This window comes from Glycine max, chromosome 2 (genome assembly GCF_000004515.6).
Source record: "Glycine max cultivar Williams 82 chromosome 2, Glycine_max_v4.0, whole genome shotgun sequence".
In the NCBI taxonomy this organism is placed as follows: domain Eukaryota; kingdom Viridiplantae; phylum Streptophyta; class Magnoliopsida; order Fabales; family Fabaceae; genus Glycine; species Glycine max.
The window spans coordinates 42,124,796-42,143,892 of NC_016089.4; the positions used below are offsets into that span (position 1 = coordinate 42,124,796).

At 30.4% G+C, this 19,097-nt stretch overlaps 3 protein-coding genes across 3 annotated transcripts; 1 reads left to right on the forward strand and 2 right to left on the reverse strand.

Moving 5' to 3' along the window:
- Positions 1-3,526: 3,526 nt before the first annotated feature.
- Positions 3,527-7,818, reverse strand: LOC100814623 (transcription initiation factor IIA subunit 2). Its single transcript, XM_003519157.5, has 4 exons — positions 7,639-7,818; positions 7,316-7,464; positions 7,161-7,211; positions 3,527-3,898 (listed from the first exon to the last, which is right to left on the reverse strand). The coding sequence occupies exons 2-4, from the start codon at positions 7,442-7,444 to the stop codon at positions 3,758-3,760; spliced, it is 321 nt and encodes a 106-aa protein (XP_003519205.1). The 5' UTR covers positions 7,445-7,464; positions 7,639-7,818; the 3' UTR covers positions 3,527-3,757.
- Positions 7,819-10,704: 2,886 nt separating this feature from the next.
- On the forward strand, positions 10,705-11,413 carry LOC100815148 (uncharacterized). The gene is made up of 2 exons (XM_003519158.5): positions 10,705-10,997; positions 11,124-11,413. Exons 1-2 carry the CDS (start codon positions 10,851-10,853, stop codon positions 11,247-11,249), a joined length of 273 nt encoding a protein of 90 aa, XP_003519206.1. The 5' UTR covers positions 10,705-10,850; the 3' UTR covers positions 11,250-11,413.
- LOC100815677 (probable rhamnogalacturonate lyase B) lies at positions 11,122-17,880 on the reverse strand. Its single transcript, XM_003519159.5, has 15 exons — positions 17,683-17,880; positions 17,477-17,598; positions 17,307-17,366; positions 16,884-17,003; positions 16,658-16,777; positions 16,411-16,552; positions 14,826-15,008; positions 14,500-14,655; positions 14,215-14,321; positions 13,960-14,050; positions 13,672-13,813; positions 12,854-13,013; positions 12,626-12,742; positions 12,403-12,529; positions 11,122-12,038 (listed from the first exon to the last, which is right to left on the reverse strand). The coding sequence occupies exons 1-15, from the start codon at positions 17,722-17,724 to the stop codon at positions 11,772-11,774; spliced, it is 1,956 nt and encodes a 651-aa protein (XP_003519207.1). The 5' UTR covers positions 17,725-17,880; the 3' UTR covers positions 11,122-11,771.
- Positions 17,881-19,097: the final 1,217 nt, after the last annotated feature.

The window sequence follows — 19,097 nt, forward strand, 5'->3', positions numbered from 1 at the left end:
GCATATAGGATTGAGTCTTAGTATATTTGTTGCATAACACTTGTGTATTGATTGATATTGATTGGTTGAGTGATATTGTGTTTGACCCTTGAGTACGCGAATGATGTGAAAATAAATGAGGCGTGTTGTATTGAGGTGTGATGTTACGTGATAGGTGGTGGAATGACATGAATTGTGTTTAAGTAAGGTGTATTTCATGTATATGATATGTATATCTATGTTATCTTATTTCTCTCTATTAGTTAGGAATGTGATAACGCACTCCCCGTGTGTTATTTGTTTTTGGATCCTGTGATGATCTTGAACTTTGTGTTCTTGGGAGCAAATGGTTAGGTGGATGACTATGGAGAACCTCATGCTAGAAGACGTTGGAATACAATACTCTGATAGGATGTGACATTGAGGTATATGTTTTTTTATTAATTGCATGAAGTCTTGGATAACATTGTTTTGAGCCGAGATAATTTTATTATTTATTTGGACAAGTTCTATTATGATGTTAGAAAAGTGAATGTGAGTCTTTTACCCTTTGAAATATTTTTATATAAATGTGTTTTAAAACCTTTAATTAATTTTGCATTCCTATTTCTTTTATTATTAATACGTATATGTGTAGGATAAAGGGTGTCACAACTATTGGTTTATATATATATATATATATATATATATATATATATATATATATATATATATATATTCATCCTACTTTTATGTATTTCTATAAACTCACATCTCTTTTTAATCTCCATTTCTTTTCTAAACATTATTTTTATTCAATCTTCATTGTTTAGTGCTATTGAAATTACTATTAACATTGTTATCAAATGCATTATTGAATTTATCATCAAAATTATTATCATCAAGAATTGCTATTTTTATTGAAATTATTACATAAATCTTTTATATAAAAAGTTATTATAATGGTCGTTATTATTGAAATTATTATTATTATTTTTATTAATAATTAAGTAAATCTCTTAAATATTTATTAGTTAATAAAATCACTAGTAAAAATTAGTGTTTAATAGGTATAAACTCTTTTAAAAAACTATTAACGATTTTCATTAACAATTGTCATTTATCTTCTCATTTTCTTGCTTTCGAGACTCCAAGACAAAGAGCTTCTACATTCCTTCATCTCCACTTTAAGATCTTGGCTTACTCCCATTCACTCAAGCGTAGGTAAGCTTCTCCTTTCCCTATTATTTTCTTTTGGGTTGCATCAAATCAATATCTTTTTTCTCTTCACTCATTTTCATTTTCTTCCATTGTTTATGGTTTGTCTTAGTGGTTGTTAGAGCTTAGAAGCTCTTACTTTCTTGAATTTATCTAGTCGAAGAATCATGAACTCACCTTTAGGATAAGAGAAACTGAGAAACTATATTTTATAAACACAAATCTTCAAGGTTGATGATGGTTTTATTTGCTATGCTTGGATAGACTCTTTGTTTAAAAAACTCTTATTGTAGAGTTTTATTCTTGAAAATATTAAATTTGATGAGTATGTTCTTCTTGGAATGAAAAGCTTTGATCTTGCCATTTTGTCATATTAATTGCACAATTTTTTTTCTACTTATCATTGATGATATTGGTTGACTGTTGTTGACTATTTTATCAAGTTTATATGTATTGTTAACCGAAATTCAAATTTTCGGCAATTCAAACCGATTTAGCTTGAAAAAAACTAGAATATTGTGTCCGTCCAAAGCACGAGCCGGAATAGCAAAACTGAAACTGTGTTCTAAAATGCCAAAAAAAAGAAGAAAGGTGAGATTAAAACCGAATTTAACTTGTTTTTGAACCGGCCCGGTTCGATTAAAATTAGTTTGGTTTAAATCGAATTTATTTTAAAACCGGTTTGATTCACATAATAACAATTTTTTTTCTTCTAAAATCAGAATTTTTTTTAAAAGAAAAAAATAAGTTTGTAAACTAGTTTGAAACCAATTTGGTTATTTAAACTGGTTCAGCTTGAACCAATTTTTTAAACTAGTTCCAACCAAACTGGTTTTAAAAAATAGTTCTCAAATTTGGTTTAAAAATCACGACGTTTAAATCAGTAAGCTGGTTTAGTTCGATTTTTTTTTCGAACTGATTTTCGCACGCCCACATGTGAAACTTGTTTGGTGGCCGGACAGATTCTTAAATACTATTGATGATAAGGTTGATTCTGGTTACAGGCCAAATTAAGTTGAGCTAAGCCTAAGAGTGAATTTTCGGTGACTTGATAAATTTAAGGCTAGTTTAATTATTTAAAGGAACTATGCTGAAGACCTAGTAAAATGGTTGCTGTTGTTGTTTACTGTTACTCAAAGAGAGAGACATATATTGTTTGCCGAGAATCTAGGGAGCATGGCGGTTATTGAAGATAATGGGTTAAAATTGTTGAGAAGTGAGGGACCGTACTAAATACAATTGTTTGATTCATACAAATAAAAAATGTAATTGCTTATTTTATTTCCTTTATCTTTATCAAAATTATTGTTTTTACCGATTTTCAGTTTAATTTTACTGTTTTAGTAACTTGTTTTCCTCACCTATACAGCTACACCAAACACTTTCTTTAATAGTTTGTGAATCGATTGCTGACAAGCATATTTTCCTTTCCAGTGTCAATTGTTTGACTTTTATTTTCGAATTATGTTAGAGCATTAGGCAATTCAATCAATTAGTTTTTCATTCGACAATATGATATCATTTTATATATATATATATATATATATATATATATATATATATATATATATATATATATATGTTTTTGCTTAGTTATTTAGTGGTTTGGACTAAAAAATACTTTTATCTTTAACCTTTTTCACAACCTTTAAAACTTAAAAATGAAACCTCATATGCAAGGCTAAAATTTTAAGCTATTAATCTGTATTGAAGGACCTAAGTCATTGGATTCAAGTGTTAAACTTTGACATAAATTCAACATTTTAAGGGGATTAAGACAAAGTTTGACTAAAAGCACTTGAAAAAATGTCATTAACAATGAGTTAGTAAGGCTAGGTAAAATTGAATTTTAAAAACACACATATGGACTAGTTATGACACTTATGAAAATTAGGTTAAGTAGGACAACTATAATTTTGTCCTAATTGCGTTAATTCCATAGCTAAAATAATTAATTTTAGTCATTATAAATTTAATTAAGTCATATTTAAAGACAAAACTACTTTTAGAAATAAAATAATTTAATAACAATTGTTTTAGTCAAATTAACTTATTCGAGGAGAGACAGCCATTCACAATCAATTGGTGACTATGTGGGAGTGATGCGACCTCGCACAAGGTCGTGGATCACATGGCGATTGTGGTGGTTGGGTGGCAACACAATGGTGGGTTTGGTGTGGTGTGGAGGTGACATTGGGTGGTTGCAACAATGGTGTTTGGTGGTTATAGGTGGAGGCTGGGTGCATAAGAAATTTTAGGGATGCATAGCCTGTCCAACCTTACTAGTTAGCCAATGAAAAATAAACTAGGTTACTTACTGGTACTCACAGAAGAATAGAACAGAATACACTTAAAAGAAGAGAGTAGACTCATCCAATTCCCAAGCGGTATTCTCAATATAGCATCATTAATTACCTAATGATATGAAGACTGATGGCTTTTAAATCTATAATAACATACAGTAGTTGCTAGTTCCGGCAAGAATTTAAGACCATTGTAACTATGGTCTGGCCACCATTTCCATAGTACCAGCAGATGACAACAATTTCTCCTTGTTGACAAGGTAGCAGAATTGGGCACATTATTGTGTGAGCAACTTCGAATCACACGCCACTATTTTAACCCGTCCAACATTCTCTTGGCTGTCTTCGTTCTTGAACAAAGCATCTTGCAAGATGAAGGTCCAAACATTGTCGCAAAATCTATATGTATGGAGATGTCCCTGTGATTGACAAATGAAAAGAAAAAAAGGCAATAAGTGATTTCATTGCTTAGACTCGAGCTTCAGCATAATTCATGAATTACAAATCTAAATCATGTATGCAGTATGGAACACAAAATGTGTGGATGTTAAAAGGAGGTATTGGGGGATTTCACTACTGCAAAGTATTTAAAGATAACAGCAGCTGAACACACCAACAACATGACTTCACAGCAGCCCAAAGTCAAATTAACATTGAATATTCCGTTAGACAAGAAGCATCACCATTTCAAAACACATTCAAAAGCATCCGAGTAATATTACAGAAAATAATGTGAAATCATACTACACAAAAGGTAGTGAATGATCAATAATAACATTGAATATTCCGTTAGAAAATATTAGTACCAATCATACTAAATGGAAGACGGTGAATGATCAACAATGATTTACCATGACAGAAAATATTAGTACCAATCATACTAAATGGAAGATGGTGAATGATCAACAATGATTGTGCTGACCAATAAACGCCAAAGGATTGAGAACTTGAGATGAACCGGTAGTTCCATCATGCTCTGGATCAATATAAGTAAAATCCAAATGCATAGCTAAGCTAAAGAATTTTTAAGAGATGAACATTAATTAGAGCTAGTGAACAAGGAACACCATAGTGATATCAGCTTAGAAAAACAAAAACTGTTTTGCAGTTACTAGTTAGTGATGAAAACTTTTTTCAGATATTGTAGTTCTTTTTATCATATTTCTTGCTTTTTGGTCATTATAAAATTCCATTTTCTACTTTTCTATTCGACTATTCCATTGATGAATTCTTCTTATATACACTAATAAAGTTAAACTATTCATTGATCCCTATAGTTGTTCCCATTTTAAGTTTTAATCTCCATACAAGGAAAGTTCCTGAACAGTTTTTTGTGGTGGTTTATCATTGCCAAAAACCTTTTGTAGCAGGTTTACATCACCAAAAAAGTGTTCTTTGATATTAGCAATAGGAACCAAAAGTTAACTTTTATGCACATGTAGGGACAAACTTTCTTGAATAGGGACTAAAATTTAAAATGAAACCAACTATAGGAATCAAATGAATAGTTAACCCACCAATAATAATATATGGCTAAACGAAAATACAAAAAACTTGTGTATAATAATATTCTATTTAATAGGACCAGCATGAAGAGTTATTGCAGAGCTCACGTGAAAATATTGGGCATCTTGTTCCCCATATTTTTTTAAAAAAAACACTATATATTTTGGTCTTCTCTATTGATTTTATAACAAGCAAAGAAAAGAGTGATACTAGATCTGCAAATTATAGAGCCTTTCAGGCTTCACTTTGAAATACTGAAAAATTATCAGATTAAATTTTCTATGAAAATTTCAGTCTATTAAACCAAAAAAGATCTACTTTCTGTTACCCATATAGACTCACCAGGAGAAACAAATCAAAACTCTTCCAACCAAGCATCTCCACAAATAAAAATGCTACCTAAGCAAATCCATATGTCTGGTTTTAGCCCACTCCCCCACCAGAAAAAGAAGAAAAAAAGGGAAGCAAGCAAGACCAAGAGAGATTATAGTGTGACTGACTGCAAAAGCAAATCTTAACAGTCATAATCATATAATCTGATGGCTATGGTAGTAATAATGACAAAAAATACAGCAAGCCGCCATGACAAAAAAAAAGAACATATGCTTAGCTTCATTTTCAGAAATCAGCCATCAGCAGATTATATATAATCAGTAGACTGCACACCTAACAAATGAATCTCAAATGTCTAAAAGCCATAAAATTGAGTGGAAAGGTATTTATGATAATCATGCCAACATTCTCAGTTTGAATAACATCTGTTGGTATTAATAGTTTTTGTAGAAAGGAAGACCAATGTCTTGTAATTGAGTTCAATAACAAATGCAGAATCCTCGGTTCAACCATAAATTTAATTTTTAATGAACATACTTTTTCACTCAAAAAACCAATACTCAATCATGAAAATAACAAAAGATATTTAATTAAAGTGTAACAATGTGGATTTGGACCTAACTCAACCCTATAAAACTAGCTTATAAGGTGAGGATTGCTCTCCACTTATATATTCTATCTCAACACTATCTTTAGCCTATATGGGACTTTAACCGAAAAAGCTTTATATGTTCTATGATCAACATTTTAAAATAATTTTATTGCATTCAATGCGTACAGGTAACTAAAAAAATGCATGTGACTTTCAAACAATCAATGGTGAAGAAAAATAAGAAAATAAAAATGGACCACTATCCACCTCAAACATTCCTACAGTTGGGAAGGGTCTCTTTTTTGCTGTTTTTATATTAATCGTAAATCCCTATCAAAAAAAATTATTAATCATATATTATAAAACTATAGGGTACTCTTACTACTCTATAAATAGTATTTAATATCATTAAAAAATGGTGAAAAATATATCACATTTAATAATCTATAAATATATATAAACAGAACATGAGAACATATAATTAAACACACATTCAAAATCTTGCTATAGCATTTTTTGGGGTGGCAGCTCTTCGCCACGGTCCACTATTAGCATGACCAATAAAGAAAGCAAGGCTATATCAGCAACAAAAAAGCAAACACGTCCTCAGTCCTCACACACCAAATTGCACAAACTCACAACTAGGACTGGAAGAAAAACTTGCTAGCAGCTCAATTCATGAATGACTGATAGGACATTTCAGAGGGTGTTACAAATGCACTTGAGCATGCTTTCATGTCCAATAAATATAAGACATGAAAGCTATAGAAGGAAGTGTTGGGTTGGACTTGGACATGGATCAAATTTTGCGGAACATATAACCAAAAATGCGTTGAATGAGCTGAAATTTTTGGCTTCTTTATAAATAAGACAAATTTCAACTTTCACGTGTTATAGCTCCTTTACCACGTGAATTGCCTTTAACATGAAAAACATTTAACTTAACTTAATTCAACAATGCTTGAATTCAGTAAACATTAGCATTCAACTTAATTTCAACTGATTACTAAATCGTTTACGCTAATTGTATTGTACATAAAGGAATTAAAAAAAGTCAAGCTTAACTCATTGAGCAAAAAAACAAGAGGATTTCAAACAAGACTTGATTAGATTCAAATACCTCAAGTCACTTCCAACCCTAACTACAACCAATTGCAGAAGAGTAAATAAATGTCCAAGCCATATCCAAAATTTAACATCTCATACAAAATAAAAATGGATTTGTGGAAAAATAAACGGTGTTATGTTACCTTGATGGAGACCTTGCTCTTAACTTGTGTTTCCAGAGCCTCAGTCATGGACTAAAATATATCCGCATGCGAATAAAATAAAAAGACCGTTAAAACAGATCCAGAAACAGAAACCGAACCGCATAACCAATTGAAGAAGAAAAAAAAAACCGCACCTTATCGAACTGGACCAGAACCTGAATCGCGAGCTCGGGGCTGAGAGTGCCGTTCTGAACCATCTCGTCCAGCGTCTCCGTCAGGCACATTCCGATCGTCGACCTGCGGTACAGTTCGAACGTCGCCATTGCAGCCTGCGAAACGCGATCTGCGACGAACAAAACGCACGCGTCGACACGGAACATAAATGATTCGAAGGAATTCAGAGAGTTGAAAGTAATAATAGAAACGATGAAAGATGGTAATTGCGATTGCGGAGAAAGCGAGAAAACGCAGAAGCAGCAAAAAAAACGGAGATCTAAGATGATGGAATTCGAATTACGAATCGTGTGGCGACGTTGGAGAGTTGAAAGTGGTTCGGTTTTGTTTCTTCTTCTTCTTCTTCTGCTGGTCTTCTTCTGAGTTAACGTTTGGGTTTGGCTCGATAGCGTTGGAGAAATTTGGGGCTTTTTATACCCTAGAATTTGGAGGAGAGGGTATATATAGTGAAGGTTGGAGAAAGGTGTGCAATGCCCATTGTGCCCTTGATCACGTTTTTGACATGTGAGAGGTGACGCTGGCACATAAAAAATAGCATCCCGTGTACCTTGTTAAGTTAACAACTTATCGTTAATACATTATTTTATTTTCTATTGAGTTCTGTTATATTTTTTAACATTGAGTTATGCTATATATATACACTTATATAGCTACAAATTTCTATAACTTATATTCAGAATTTTTTCTGTTAAATAAGAACACAATTGACAAATCCATTCACTCACAAAACCAAAAGCCAGATCGGTTAAATTTGTTGAATTGCAAAATACTTATAAAACAATAATTCATCTCTAAAATATAAATTTTAATATTTATATTTGAATGAGAATATTTTTTATTTAAAAAATGAAAATATTTTTAAGAATTACTCTCATACTTATTAAGTTATGTGCTCATTTAATTTTCTTTTTAACTTATATCTTTATTTTCAATATTATTTCTTAAATATAATTTTAATTTTAATTTAATATATTATATCAAATTTGAAGATATATTTTATTTTTGAATGAATTGAATTTAAAAACTATTTTAATTAATCTTAATTTTCCATAATTTGCTCTTCATTTTATAAAACCTTACTTTTTTTAATCCTATTTGAATATATATTACTAACTCTAATCGATTTAATTTGATTGGTTGAACAAAATATGAATTATCATCAATTTTTATATTTGTTTTTGATTTTTATGGATAAAAAATATTTATATTATTAATAATGAGTTGACAAAATGGGTCGAGCTCGAGTGAACGATTCGGGTCTTGTCTAAAAAAATGGTTAAAAAAGAATTGAGCCAAATTTAATATGGATTACTTTTGTCTAATATTATTTTTGTTTTTTATTTAAAATTTATATAAATTTAGATTAAAAACAAGTAAAATCTGCCATTTTGATCTGACCCATTGGGCCATCAGGCCTAAAAAATGTAACCCATATAAAAAGAAAACTACTATTGGCACTATTATAAATGCAAATGGCACTACCCTCTTGGGATGCTTTTCACATTTTTTTTAAAATTATCCTTGTAAAATATGGGAGTGGGGATTTGTCACCCCTTTTTCAACATGAGCAAATTTTCGTTGTAGATATGAAAATAGAGAGTCAAGGGCACATAGCCTCAGAGGTTGAGGTCGCATGTGCAAGGGTGATGGATCCTACGTAAGATGATTGTGTGACATTGTTGGATCATGGTGGTGGTGCACAGGGATGGATCCAAAGTCTATAGAAGGGGGATTGAATTTTTTTTTTGTCACTTTACAATTATTTAAATATTGTTCACTAAAGACTCTATTAATTTCTTGTTTCAAACTTTGGAAAACTATGATCAAATTTTTTTATTCTTAGAAATGAAACTCAATATCAAGTGAATTTATGACTCAGACACCTCATTTAACTACTTAAGTTAGACTCTCTTATACACAATAACAATAAATAAAACTCACATTAATATAGTCTTACAATCTAACAACAAAGTCATTCTATATACTAATAATTAAAAGTCATCAAATCCTACAACAATGATAAATAATAATAATATGATGTCTATATGAAATATATTTATTTTATATATATAGGAAAGATAACTTATGTTTACCATGACAGAAATGATAAAGTTTTATCATGAGAACTTTGAATCCTTAATGTTTTCATGTAAGAAAAAAAAAATACTGTAATAATACATTACGATTGAGATTAGTCTTTAATATAGTGAGTTAGGATACCCGTAATATTTAACTCAGGATAAAAAAAGTATCATATTCATATAAAGAAAAAATGTATCTAATTGGTGTAGGTCAGTTAACAATACACAATGAATCTGTTAGAAAGAACTTTGATTCGTGGAATACACTTTTGGAGAGGAACAATGAGTTTTAGATGTGACTCAGACTGATAATTAATCTAAAGAATTGAAACTTGTGAAAATATCTTAAATATCATTGGGTTGCCTAACATCCTAATTAAATCAATATCAAATAAAAAAAATATAAAAGAAAAATGTGAAACGCATCTAACAGAGGCTAAAATGCTAAATTCACATGAGACATTGTTTCTTCTCTGATCAATTCTTCGAAACCAGTTACTGCCTTAGTATGGAGCTACAATGCCGTTAACTGCACAAATAAATTGCATAAGGTGAAGCTGCTGCATTTAATAAGATGAAAGTTCTATACTTAGGTTACGTATTCAAAATTTCAAAGTATACACATGCGTCTTAAATACGTGGACGTTACTGCGAAAATTTTCTGCAGTCTCAATCAAGGCACGTTCAATGGTTTTGTTTAAGCAAATATCAAACACACATATAGATGATGATGAAATATAAATTGATATTTTGAAATTCATACTTAGGTTATTTTGGACAAGACTTTCACTTCTAGTTTTGTTTATTAGCTAAATTTTTTTATTTAATTAACTGTTAAGTAAATAATTTTTTAATATTTTTTAGTATTTTTAAATGTATTTTTTAAAATACTAATTCTCACTTTTATTTTTTAAATTTTTTTCTATTTTTATTCTTAATATATTTATTCACTTTTATTATTATCTTTTTTAAATGAATCATAATTTTATTATTTTTTATTATGTTATACTTTTTAATTCCTTCCATAATTATTAAATATTTTTAGTTTAATAAATTATTTTTTTAATTTTTAACTATTAATTTCTAACTTCTAGTTATCAATAATTTTTTTTAAAACTAGTTTTTATCTATCCTTAAGATACACACGCCAAAAAATAGATCAATCACCTAGGGATGAGTAGAAAGGTAACTGACGCATGTAGTCTATCTAGCTGCCACGTATATAAAGAACGAAGCAATATTCCAGAAACGTGTAAGCCTAACTCAGTACTTAACTCATTTTTGTTTCTTAAAGAGAAAACTGGTTCAGTTTGTATGTGAAAAATACTGTTACTTCTATTGTCTCTTTCAAATTCTGAATTTGACAGGGAAGGTATTTTTTTTTCTGCTAATATTAATAATATATCAAGTAGCAATGGGAGACATGGATTCTTCATCTTCAACAACTTTGTCAAATCACAAGAAGACCTCGTCGGTGTCTCGTTTGAGGAAGGGTTGTTTGTCTTTCGCAGCTTCATTACAGAAAGGTTTTCGATATGTAAAAGCGTTTTTTGTGGGTCAGGTTCGAAATCTAAACTAGCACTTTGCATTTTTTTTTTGTTCTGGTGTTGTGGTGAATTAATTATTATTATTAATTGCTTCGTGTAATGGAGGACTTGGTGTTTTTTGTTTGAAAAATAAAAAATAGGTGAAGACTATTACTGCAAGGAATGAGAAGGAAGCAAGTGAAGCTGAACTTGAGGCTACCAAGATGCAAGTTGAGGCTACGGATGCTGCTGAAGATATAAAGAACAGACTCAATAAATCTGCATAATTTTTTGCTTTTCACTAGTTAATTACTACAAAATTTCTGTCTTTTTTTCTGCTACTGATGCATAAGGGAAAGTGGGAAACAAAAATGTATTTTAGTAGTTCCAATTTACACATGGATGTAATATTGTTAATTAAGTATGAATTAATCCAACTTAATTTCTTTAATATAACTTTTGCACTTTAGTTTTAGTCTCTATTTTATTTCTGAAGGTCACGGAAGGCCAAAAAACTTGGCTTTTTTTCCCCAAGCACACATGTCATGGACCAGAACATGAATCCTCTTCACACAAAAAAATCACCCATTAAACAAGTTGCCAACAAAAGAAAGTAGAACAAACCCATTAATTCATGGACCTAGCAAAGGGGAACATCGTTTGATCACTATAAAATCGCTGCAATATTCAATTATCTCAAGTTAAATGTCTAATATCTACATATATACAATACAAGAAAACACGATGATAGATATTTAATTGTAGAAGGTGTTTGTAAGTAGGAGCAGGTTCATATTGAATAAACAAATTTAATGTATTTTTTGGTGAGGAAAAGGGTTAGGACCTTCTAGACGAATATAGTCATACATTATCCCCTGGAAGAGGGCCAAGGGGCCACTAGCCATAGTTTGTGTTAGAAATATAATATTAACGCTTTTCTCTAGCAGAAGACCAGGCACATCAATGCTGAATAGCCAGTAGAGTCCATGAATTCCATGTCTAGCTATTGCATTGTCCTTCCCAATCACTCCCGTAGTGAACAGAGGAGGATCTTGTTTTGGATCATTCACTCTAACCTATGATATCCAGACCAAAAATGTCATGGAATGAAACAATAATAGAAAATGAAAATACTCAACAAATTGATGCAGCCCGCGTTTAGATGAAATTAACCAAATTGATTTTAATTAAAATTGATTTTGATGGGATTTGATTTGATTTATATTTTTAGTATAAATTTTTTATCCAAAACAACAATTATTCAAAATTACTTCTATTCAGAATTAATTCTTGATGTCAAAAATAAATTTTGACTTTTTTTTAACTTAAAACTAAACATGTAAAATTCATCTAAAATTAATTTTAAATCCAAAATCAAGTATTCTAAATTAAACATCCATAATGTGAGATTACACAGAAAAGTTTTGTGAGGTTCCAAACCTGTAATTCAGAGATATTTGCACTTGCAAGTGCCAATCTTAATCTGTAGATGTTACTTGCCTCCACGTCATCGAGGTTGAACTTAATTTGCCAAGTAGTTCCTTGGTAACTGCCATCTTCTTGCTTCCTGTATTTCATGCACTAATTTCATCTTTCATGGATAATTAATATAATTGCTTTTAAAGAAGCAAATATAATTGTATGTTGTCTCTATAGAGCATACCTGGGGACATGTGCAAAGAACCAATCTTTTGTGTAGTCACTGACACCCACTGTATAAATTAAATCTTCATTTGGGTATAACTCTGCATATCTTTCCCACAAACCATATTGCCTAAACCTATAAATGGGTAACGAGACTTAAGAAATTAATCCAATAGTGGAGTTTGGTGGGATCACAAAGCTAAACATGTTGAACCTAAGGATTTAATTTGTAAATATAGGAGCTGACTTGTTGTCTGGATGGTTGACAAAGAGCTTGTTAATGTATTTGGGATTAGGATCAGGAACATAGAATCCAGCAGCAGAGCGATCAGGAATGCCTATTTCCCATAATGTTGGGCCATCTCTTGGTGGCTCAAAAATAATGTCACCAAGGTTTATTTCACAACCTGCATATTTCATTTGTTATTATAGTATTTAAGAAACATAGACTAAAACACAAACAAGTAAAACAATATTCGCTAACGATGATGCACTAATAATATAATAATATAAAACAGTTTTATGTTATTACTCAAGACATGACTTTAAGGTTGTGTTTATTATAAGTGATGAAATTAATTTACTGACGACAGAAACGAGACATCTTCGTTTGGTACATGACATTGAGGACAGAGTTAAGTTGGGGTATGTAGGTCCCATTAAGCATAGTTGTTTCCTTGTTACAGTTATGAAAATGATACTTTCATATTTTTACCCCCATAAATCATAAATTTGTGGAAAGAAGTCAGACTTGCATGAAGAGAATTGTAAGGATAAAATTGTATTTTTATTCAGTTATTTAACTTTTTTTATCTTATTTTTTTTAAATCAAACAATTCAACTTTGAATTTGTGATTTTATAAGAGACAAAAATTTATAATATATAATTATTTGTAATTGTATCACATCGTGCATAACATTTTTCTTTTCTCTTCACTAAAGATAAGCATAGTTTAGTTTGTAGAGTTTATAAAACTAGTTTATTTTAAAGGAACATTCAGGGGTTACATGCTCTGTCCAATAAAATGAAATTAACATATAATAAAAAAATGAAATTAAAATAACCTGGTGTTATGGTGAGGACAACATTATTCCAATACTCTCCAATGAAACCTGGAACCCATGCATAGAGATTGTAATCCCCACTGCGTATATTATCGATTGAGAAGTACCCTTCCTCGTTTGCTCTAGTCCAAAATTGGTATCCCTGACCAAACAAAATAGGCCTCGAAAGTTAATATTGCTGCCCAAATACTACTTACACATGTAAATGTTGAAGTGTTTGATTATTTGGTGGAGAACAATAAAACAATATATGAACTCAATTTTGGTAAATGCTTCTGTAGTTTAAACCTTGCATTCTCTTTGCCAGGATCCAGCTTCTCCTGGTGTTGCCAGCCCTACGTATGCGCCTTCTGCTATTATGTTCTCGTCACTTACACACCTGAAAAATTCACTTTACAAAAGTTACATTTTGTTCTTAATTTTACACTATATCATTTACTTTAATCTTTTTGTATTATATTTTTCAGATTAATGTGAATAGAGTGATCGATAATGTAAAAATGGGAGTTCATAGTCTTGTATTAGGACTTTGGTGTTACGTACCTGTCTCGAACTAGTAATGTGCCACACAAACTCCCCCGCTGGCTAGACTTTTGAAAATCTTCTGAAGCTGGAAAATCATAGGGCCAACTTTGAACCTCCTCCTTCATCTACAAACCATTTTTGGTTTTCTAAGAGTTAGTAGTTTATATATATATATTAATTCCTTTTTTTGTGAGGAGGAGCCAAGCCCCTTGCTGTTAATCCTTTGTTATATAATTTTCCTACATGAATCTAAAAATCTCCTTAAGATAAGTCTAATTAACAACTTGATAATAAAATTGAAACCTGATTTTTGGCGTCCTCCCAGAGCTCTAACGGGTCATCGCCATTTAACAAACTGTTGAGATAAACAAAAGTTGGCCCAAAAACTTTCTTCCAGGGTTCATTAGGCTGGAGTTTCAAAACTATATCCTCTCCTGCGTAGTGAGCACTAAGAAACATCTGACACATACAACAATATTGCAAGCTATTTGTATTTAGCCAATTAATAAGAATCAGAAAAAATGTTAATATGTAATAGTTTTTCATTGAAATTAATCTAACACTCATTAACAACTAATACAAATGGTAATAGGTGAGTTTATGCTTCACCTTCGCAACGAAAAACTTACCGCCAGGCTTATTGGGCCTACGTGGGAAGTAAGGTTCTGTTTAAGTAGGCCACCTGATCGAAACTCATTGCTGGGTAAGATTACCCATAACCCCATGGCTGGATCATCTTCGGATTGCGAACTTATCCACCCATGAACCATTAGATCTTTGTTCTCACTTGAATATTGGTACTTGTCATCCACCTTAATCGGTCAACAATAAATTTCATAAAGCAAAAATAATGTTATAGAATAAGGGTTGGGTTGTCTGTGTATTATTATTAAACAATATTTTTAATGCTTATAGACTTTTGTTATTTAAAAAAATAAAAAATTGGTTTAATAATTTTTTTAGCTAGAATTAGCAGCATTTGACAAAAATTTAAAGGCTATTATGTATTTTAGTAAGGTTTAGTTTTGATATATTGTTTGTGTATTTTTTTTAAAATCCTCAACTAATTAAATTACAATCTAAGAATAATTTTAAAGATAATTATCACAAAAGTTAATGATTTTCAATAATATAGTGATCTATGATTTGTTTATAATATAAAAAATATTTAAATTTAATGTGTTTCACTTAAATTTATTTGTTTGGGTTTTAAACAAAGGAGAGTAAACGAGGTCCAGACGTACATTTTTCGATAATATAGTGATCTAATAATTATATAGTTTCTTTTTTGACTGATGATAGATATATATATCTCATTTTTAAGAAGGTTAAATCATAATTGTAATCAGAATATATTTTGTTTTATTTTGGTCCAGTATGAAAAAAACTCCATACTTTAGACTTACATGAAAAACATTTCCAAATTGATTCCTACCATTTGCTAAAGTTATAACAATATTAACTTTGCCCCTTATACTTCACATTATTTTTCATTTTAGTCTTTACATACAAAATTTTATATTTTAATTCTTACACTACTTTTTTTAGTCCCAAAGATAATTCTAACTCCATTATAACCTCAAGAAAGATTGAGATTAATTTGTAAATGTTTTTTCATGCAACGATCAAAATGTAGATTTTTTTTATAAAAGCAAAGAAAAAAAAGGTTGAACATAGAAAGAAAGTAGGGACTATATTTAAATTTAACTTTTTTTAATATAAAAGGTTAAAGAAAGAGAGAAATAAAAAGAAAAAATAGGTAAAATATATGATGATAAAAAATTTGAAAAAGAAATGAAAAGATAATAATATACTTGATTAAAGGTTTTGGATTCAAGTCTAGCTATAAAAAAGAATAAAATATATAAAAATATGATTAAAAGAGAAAACTTCATAAAATAATCAGTTAAATTTTTGAGTAAAAGTTACTTATTAATAAGTTGATAAATATTTAACACTAATAATAATCCAACAATAATTTAGAATTAATTAAGTAAGAGTATTATTAAAAAGAGAAAACTTCATAAAATAATCAGTTAAATTTTTGAGTAAAAGTTACTTATTAATAAGTTGATAAATATTTAACACTAATAATAATCCAACAATAATTTAGAATTAATTAAGTAAGAGTATTATTATCATTTTCTTTTACTTTTTTTTAAGAGTTGCATTGCAGGTCTAGTATTTTTTCTTATTAAATTAAAAAAGGTATACCTCTCCCTTAAAGTCTGGTTCCACTGGATTAACGAGCAAAACTGCCTCCGGCGGAACTAGTTCTTTTCCTCTTCCCGGTAATCTGTCGTCCGGGAGAGGCATAAATCTTTGTCTATCATCCGACACGGCCATATAATGAAACCTGCACAAGCAACCTCTCAAAATTATCTCTGCAGCAAGCTAATTTAGTGCACAAAAAATGAAGAAGATCTAATATACTATTCTATTTCATAAGGTTACTCCATACTTGTCTTTTCGTAGCTTGTAAACAATCCTTATTTGAGGTATGTTGAAAGCAGGCCACTCTTGTAAGTGTTCAAAGATGGCGTACGAGTAGAATCCTGCGGAATTACGAAGCATCACATACCTGCACAAATATTAATTGTTTAAATGTAATTAATAATTAATTATTATGCCTCATTGATCAAAATCAAATCTTATATAGTTTAGCAACATTCTATACTAAAGAGTACCTTTTGTCAATATTTAGAGGTGCTCTCTTTCCCTTCAGAGATGGATCCCACTTTCTTGTGAATGAGATTTCAACCTGTTCCTCGTTTTCCATTATAACATTAAAACTTGTTCCTACAATCCTGCGTCAGTGCATTGTAGCCAATTAATTGCAAACTACCTCGTCATAACAGCACTAAAGACATCATCATTATTTACAGCTACAGTTTTCCAAGTGTTTTTTTTGGTTTCCATAGGTCTCCTCCTCCTTCTTAGTCAATCTTGTTCTCGAAACACGATAAGATAAATCTGAATATTTCTTTTAGTGGTAATTCAAATCTTGATTCATTATGTTTTTGGTTTATGATAATCTCTGGTAATTAAGTAGTAACATTTGGTTTAATATAAAATGGGAACTAAACTTATGAGAGGCAATGATCACATACCGTTCAAATGTCCCAGTTGTTCCCGTACTTCCGGCTTCACTCCAAACAACGTCCCAATACCTATGAATTCATTATTAAAAGTAACCATATAAAGTCTCATGAATTAATATATAGTGAGGGAAAATGATTAATCACACACCAGATCTGAATCTCAGTGTGCACGAACATACCCTCTATTATCCTTCTCGTTAAGAGTTTCAAGCAGATTATCAATGCCATTATATTGTATTCCAGTAACAAATCCACCTGGATTTGATAAATACACTTGCAGTATGCCATTATCCATAACCACCTGCAATTCCAAAATTCAATTTGCCAAAATTTCAGAATATTAATTATTCCAAAACTTTGAATATAGAAGAAAACAATCTCTTACTTGACTGTCTTCAACACGCAATTGCACTGCTTGTGAGGCCATGGTGATGATGGATCTTCGGTAGTTGCTATATCCTGTCCTATAATATATCTATATTTGCTACAGAGTATTTATTTATCATGCAAATTCTTGAGGTTCCTGAGATAAGGGTCTTTGGTCTGGTTTCTTTAAACTAAAGGCCAATCAATTTTTCTTTTAACTTTATTTTGCTCGGTTTTCATGGTCATGTCTTTACTCAATCGCCTCTGTATGTAGACGTGTACGTTTTGGATTGCGACTTATTATTAATCAATACTGTCTTTGACTTGGCTTATAGTTTTTGTCATATGTAATACGCACAACAAATTAACATCATAAAATGTATGTTTGAGCCTTTGATGTCACGAGATTCTAAAGTACTAAAGAGGAAGTGTATCTTTCAAATTTGCGAGTTATGATAGGGTGCACAAATTTGAAATTTCGTATATTATACATAAGGTAATATATACAACCTACATGCGTAGGTTGCAAAATTTTTAATATTCCCTTTGGTCCTTAATTATAACATTTTACGGAAGGATATAATATAAATGTAATATTAATTTGAAATTAATTCTTTTCTAATACATTTTGAGAAACAACGTCTAAACAAAAGTATTAATTTCCAGTTGTTAAGTAAACAGTGCTTGCTGTGACAAGACATTGTGCGTTGCTCCAAAAAAGTTTGATAAATACGGTTTTACTATATTTCTTCATCAGTGATTTGCCAGAGCGAGGAACACGTTGGCATTTCGTAGCATGTCACATAATGTGATAATGATATCATATTATTTTGTAAATTTAAAGCATGATAGTTTTTTCATGTGATGAGGAAATGGTCCACCATGCACATTACCTGATTTCACAATATTCCCCCCCCCCCCCCCCCCAAAATTCACATAATTTTACACTTTTTTCCCACCTTCTAATATAGTATAATACATTTTATCTAATGATCATATACAATTTAGCCTGCAATTATAACCAACATTATTTAAAATTATAAAATTTTAATTACCAAACCATTTGTTATTTTTTTTAAATCACATTAAAAAAACATAACATGTATTTTTTTTATATAAAAAACATTTCTATTTGAGTCAAATAAAAATCAAATAAGTATGTCCAACAAAATTCTTCTTCCTCATATTTATAAATATTACCTTAATTTGCATATATTTTTTTATCCATATGAATAAAATAAATACTAAAAAAATTATAATAACTCCCATATCATTCTCAATCATCTCAATCAACTAAGTTAAATCTCTCATTTGACACCATTATTATGAAAATACTGCCCTTAATTTTTTTGTCATTTTCTATCAATATATAAAATTATCATGACATGACAAATTAACTAGCTTACGCCACAATTTTCTGAAAACAAAGTTCAC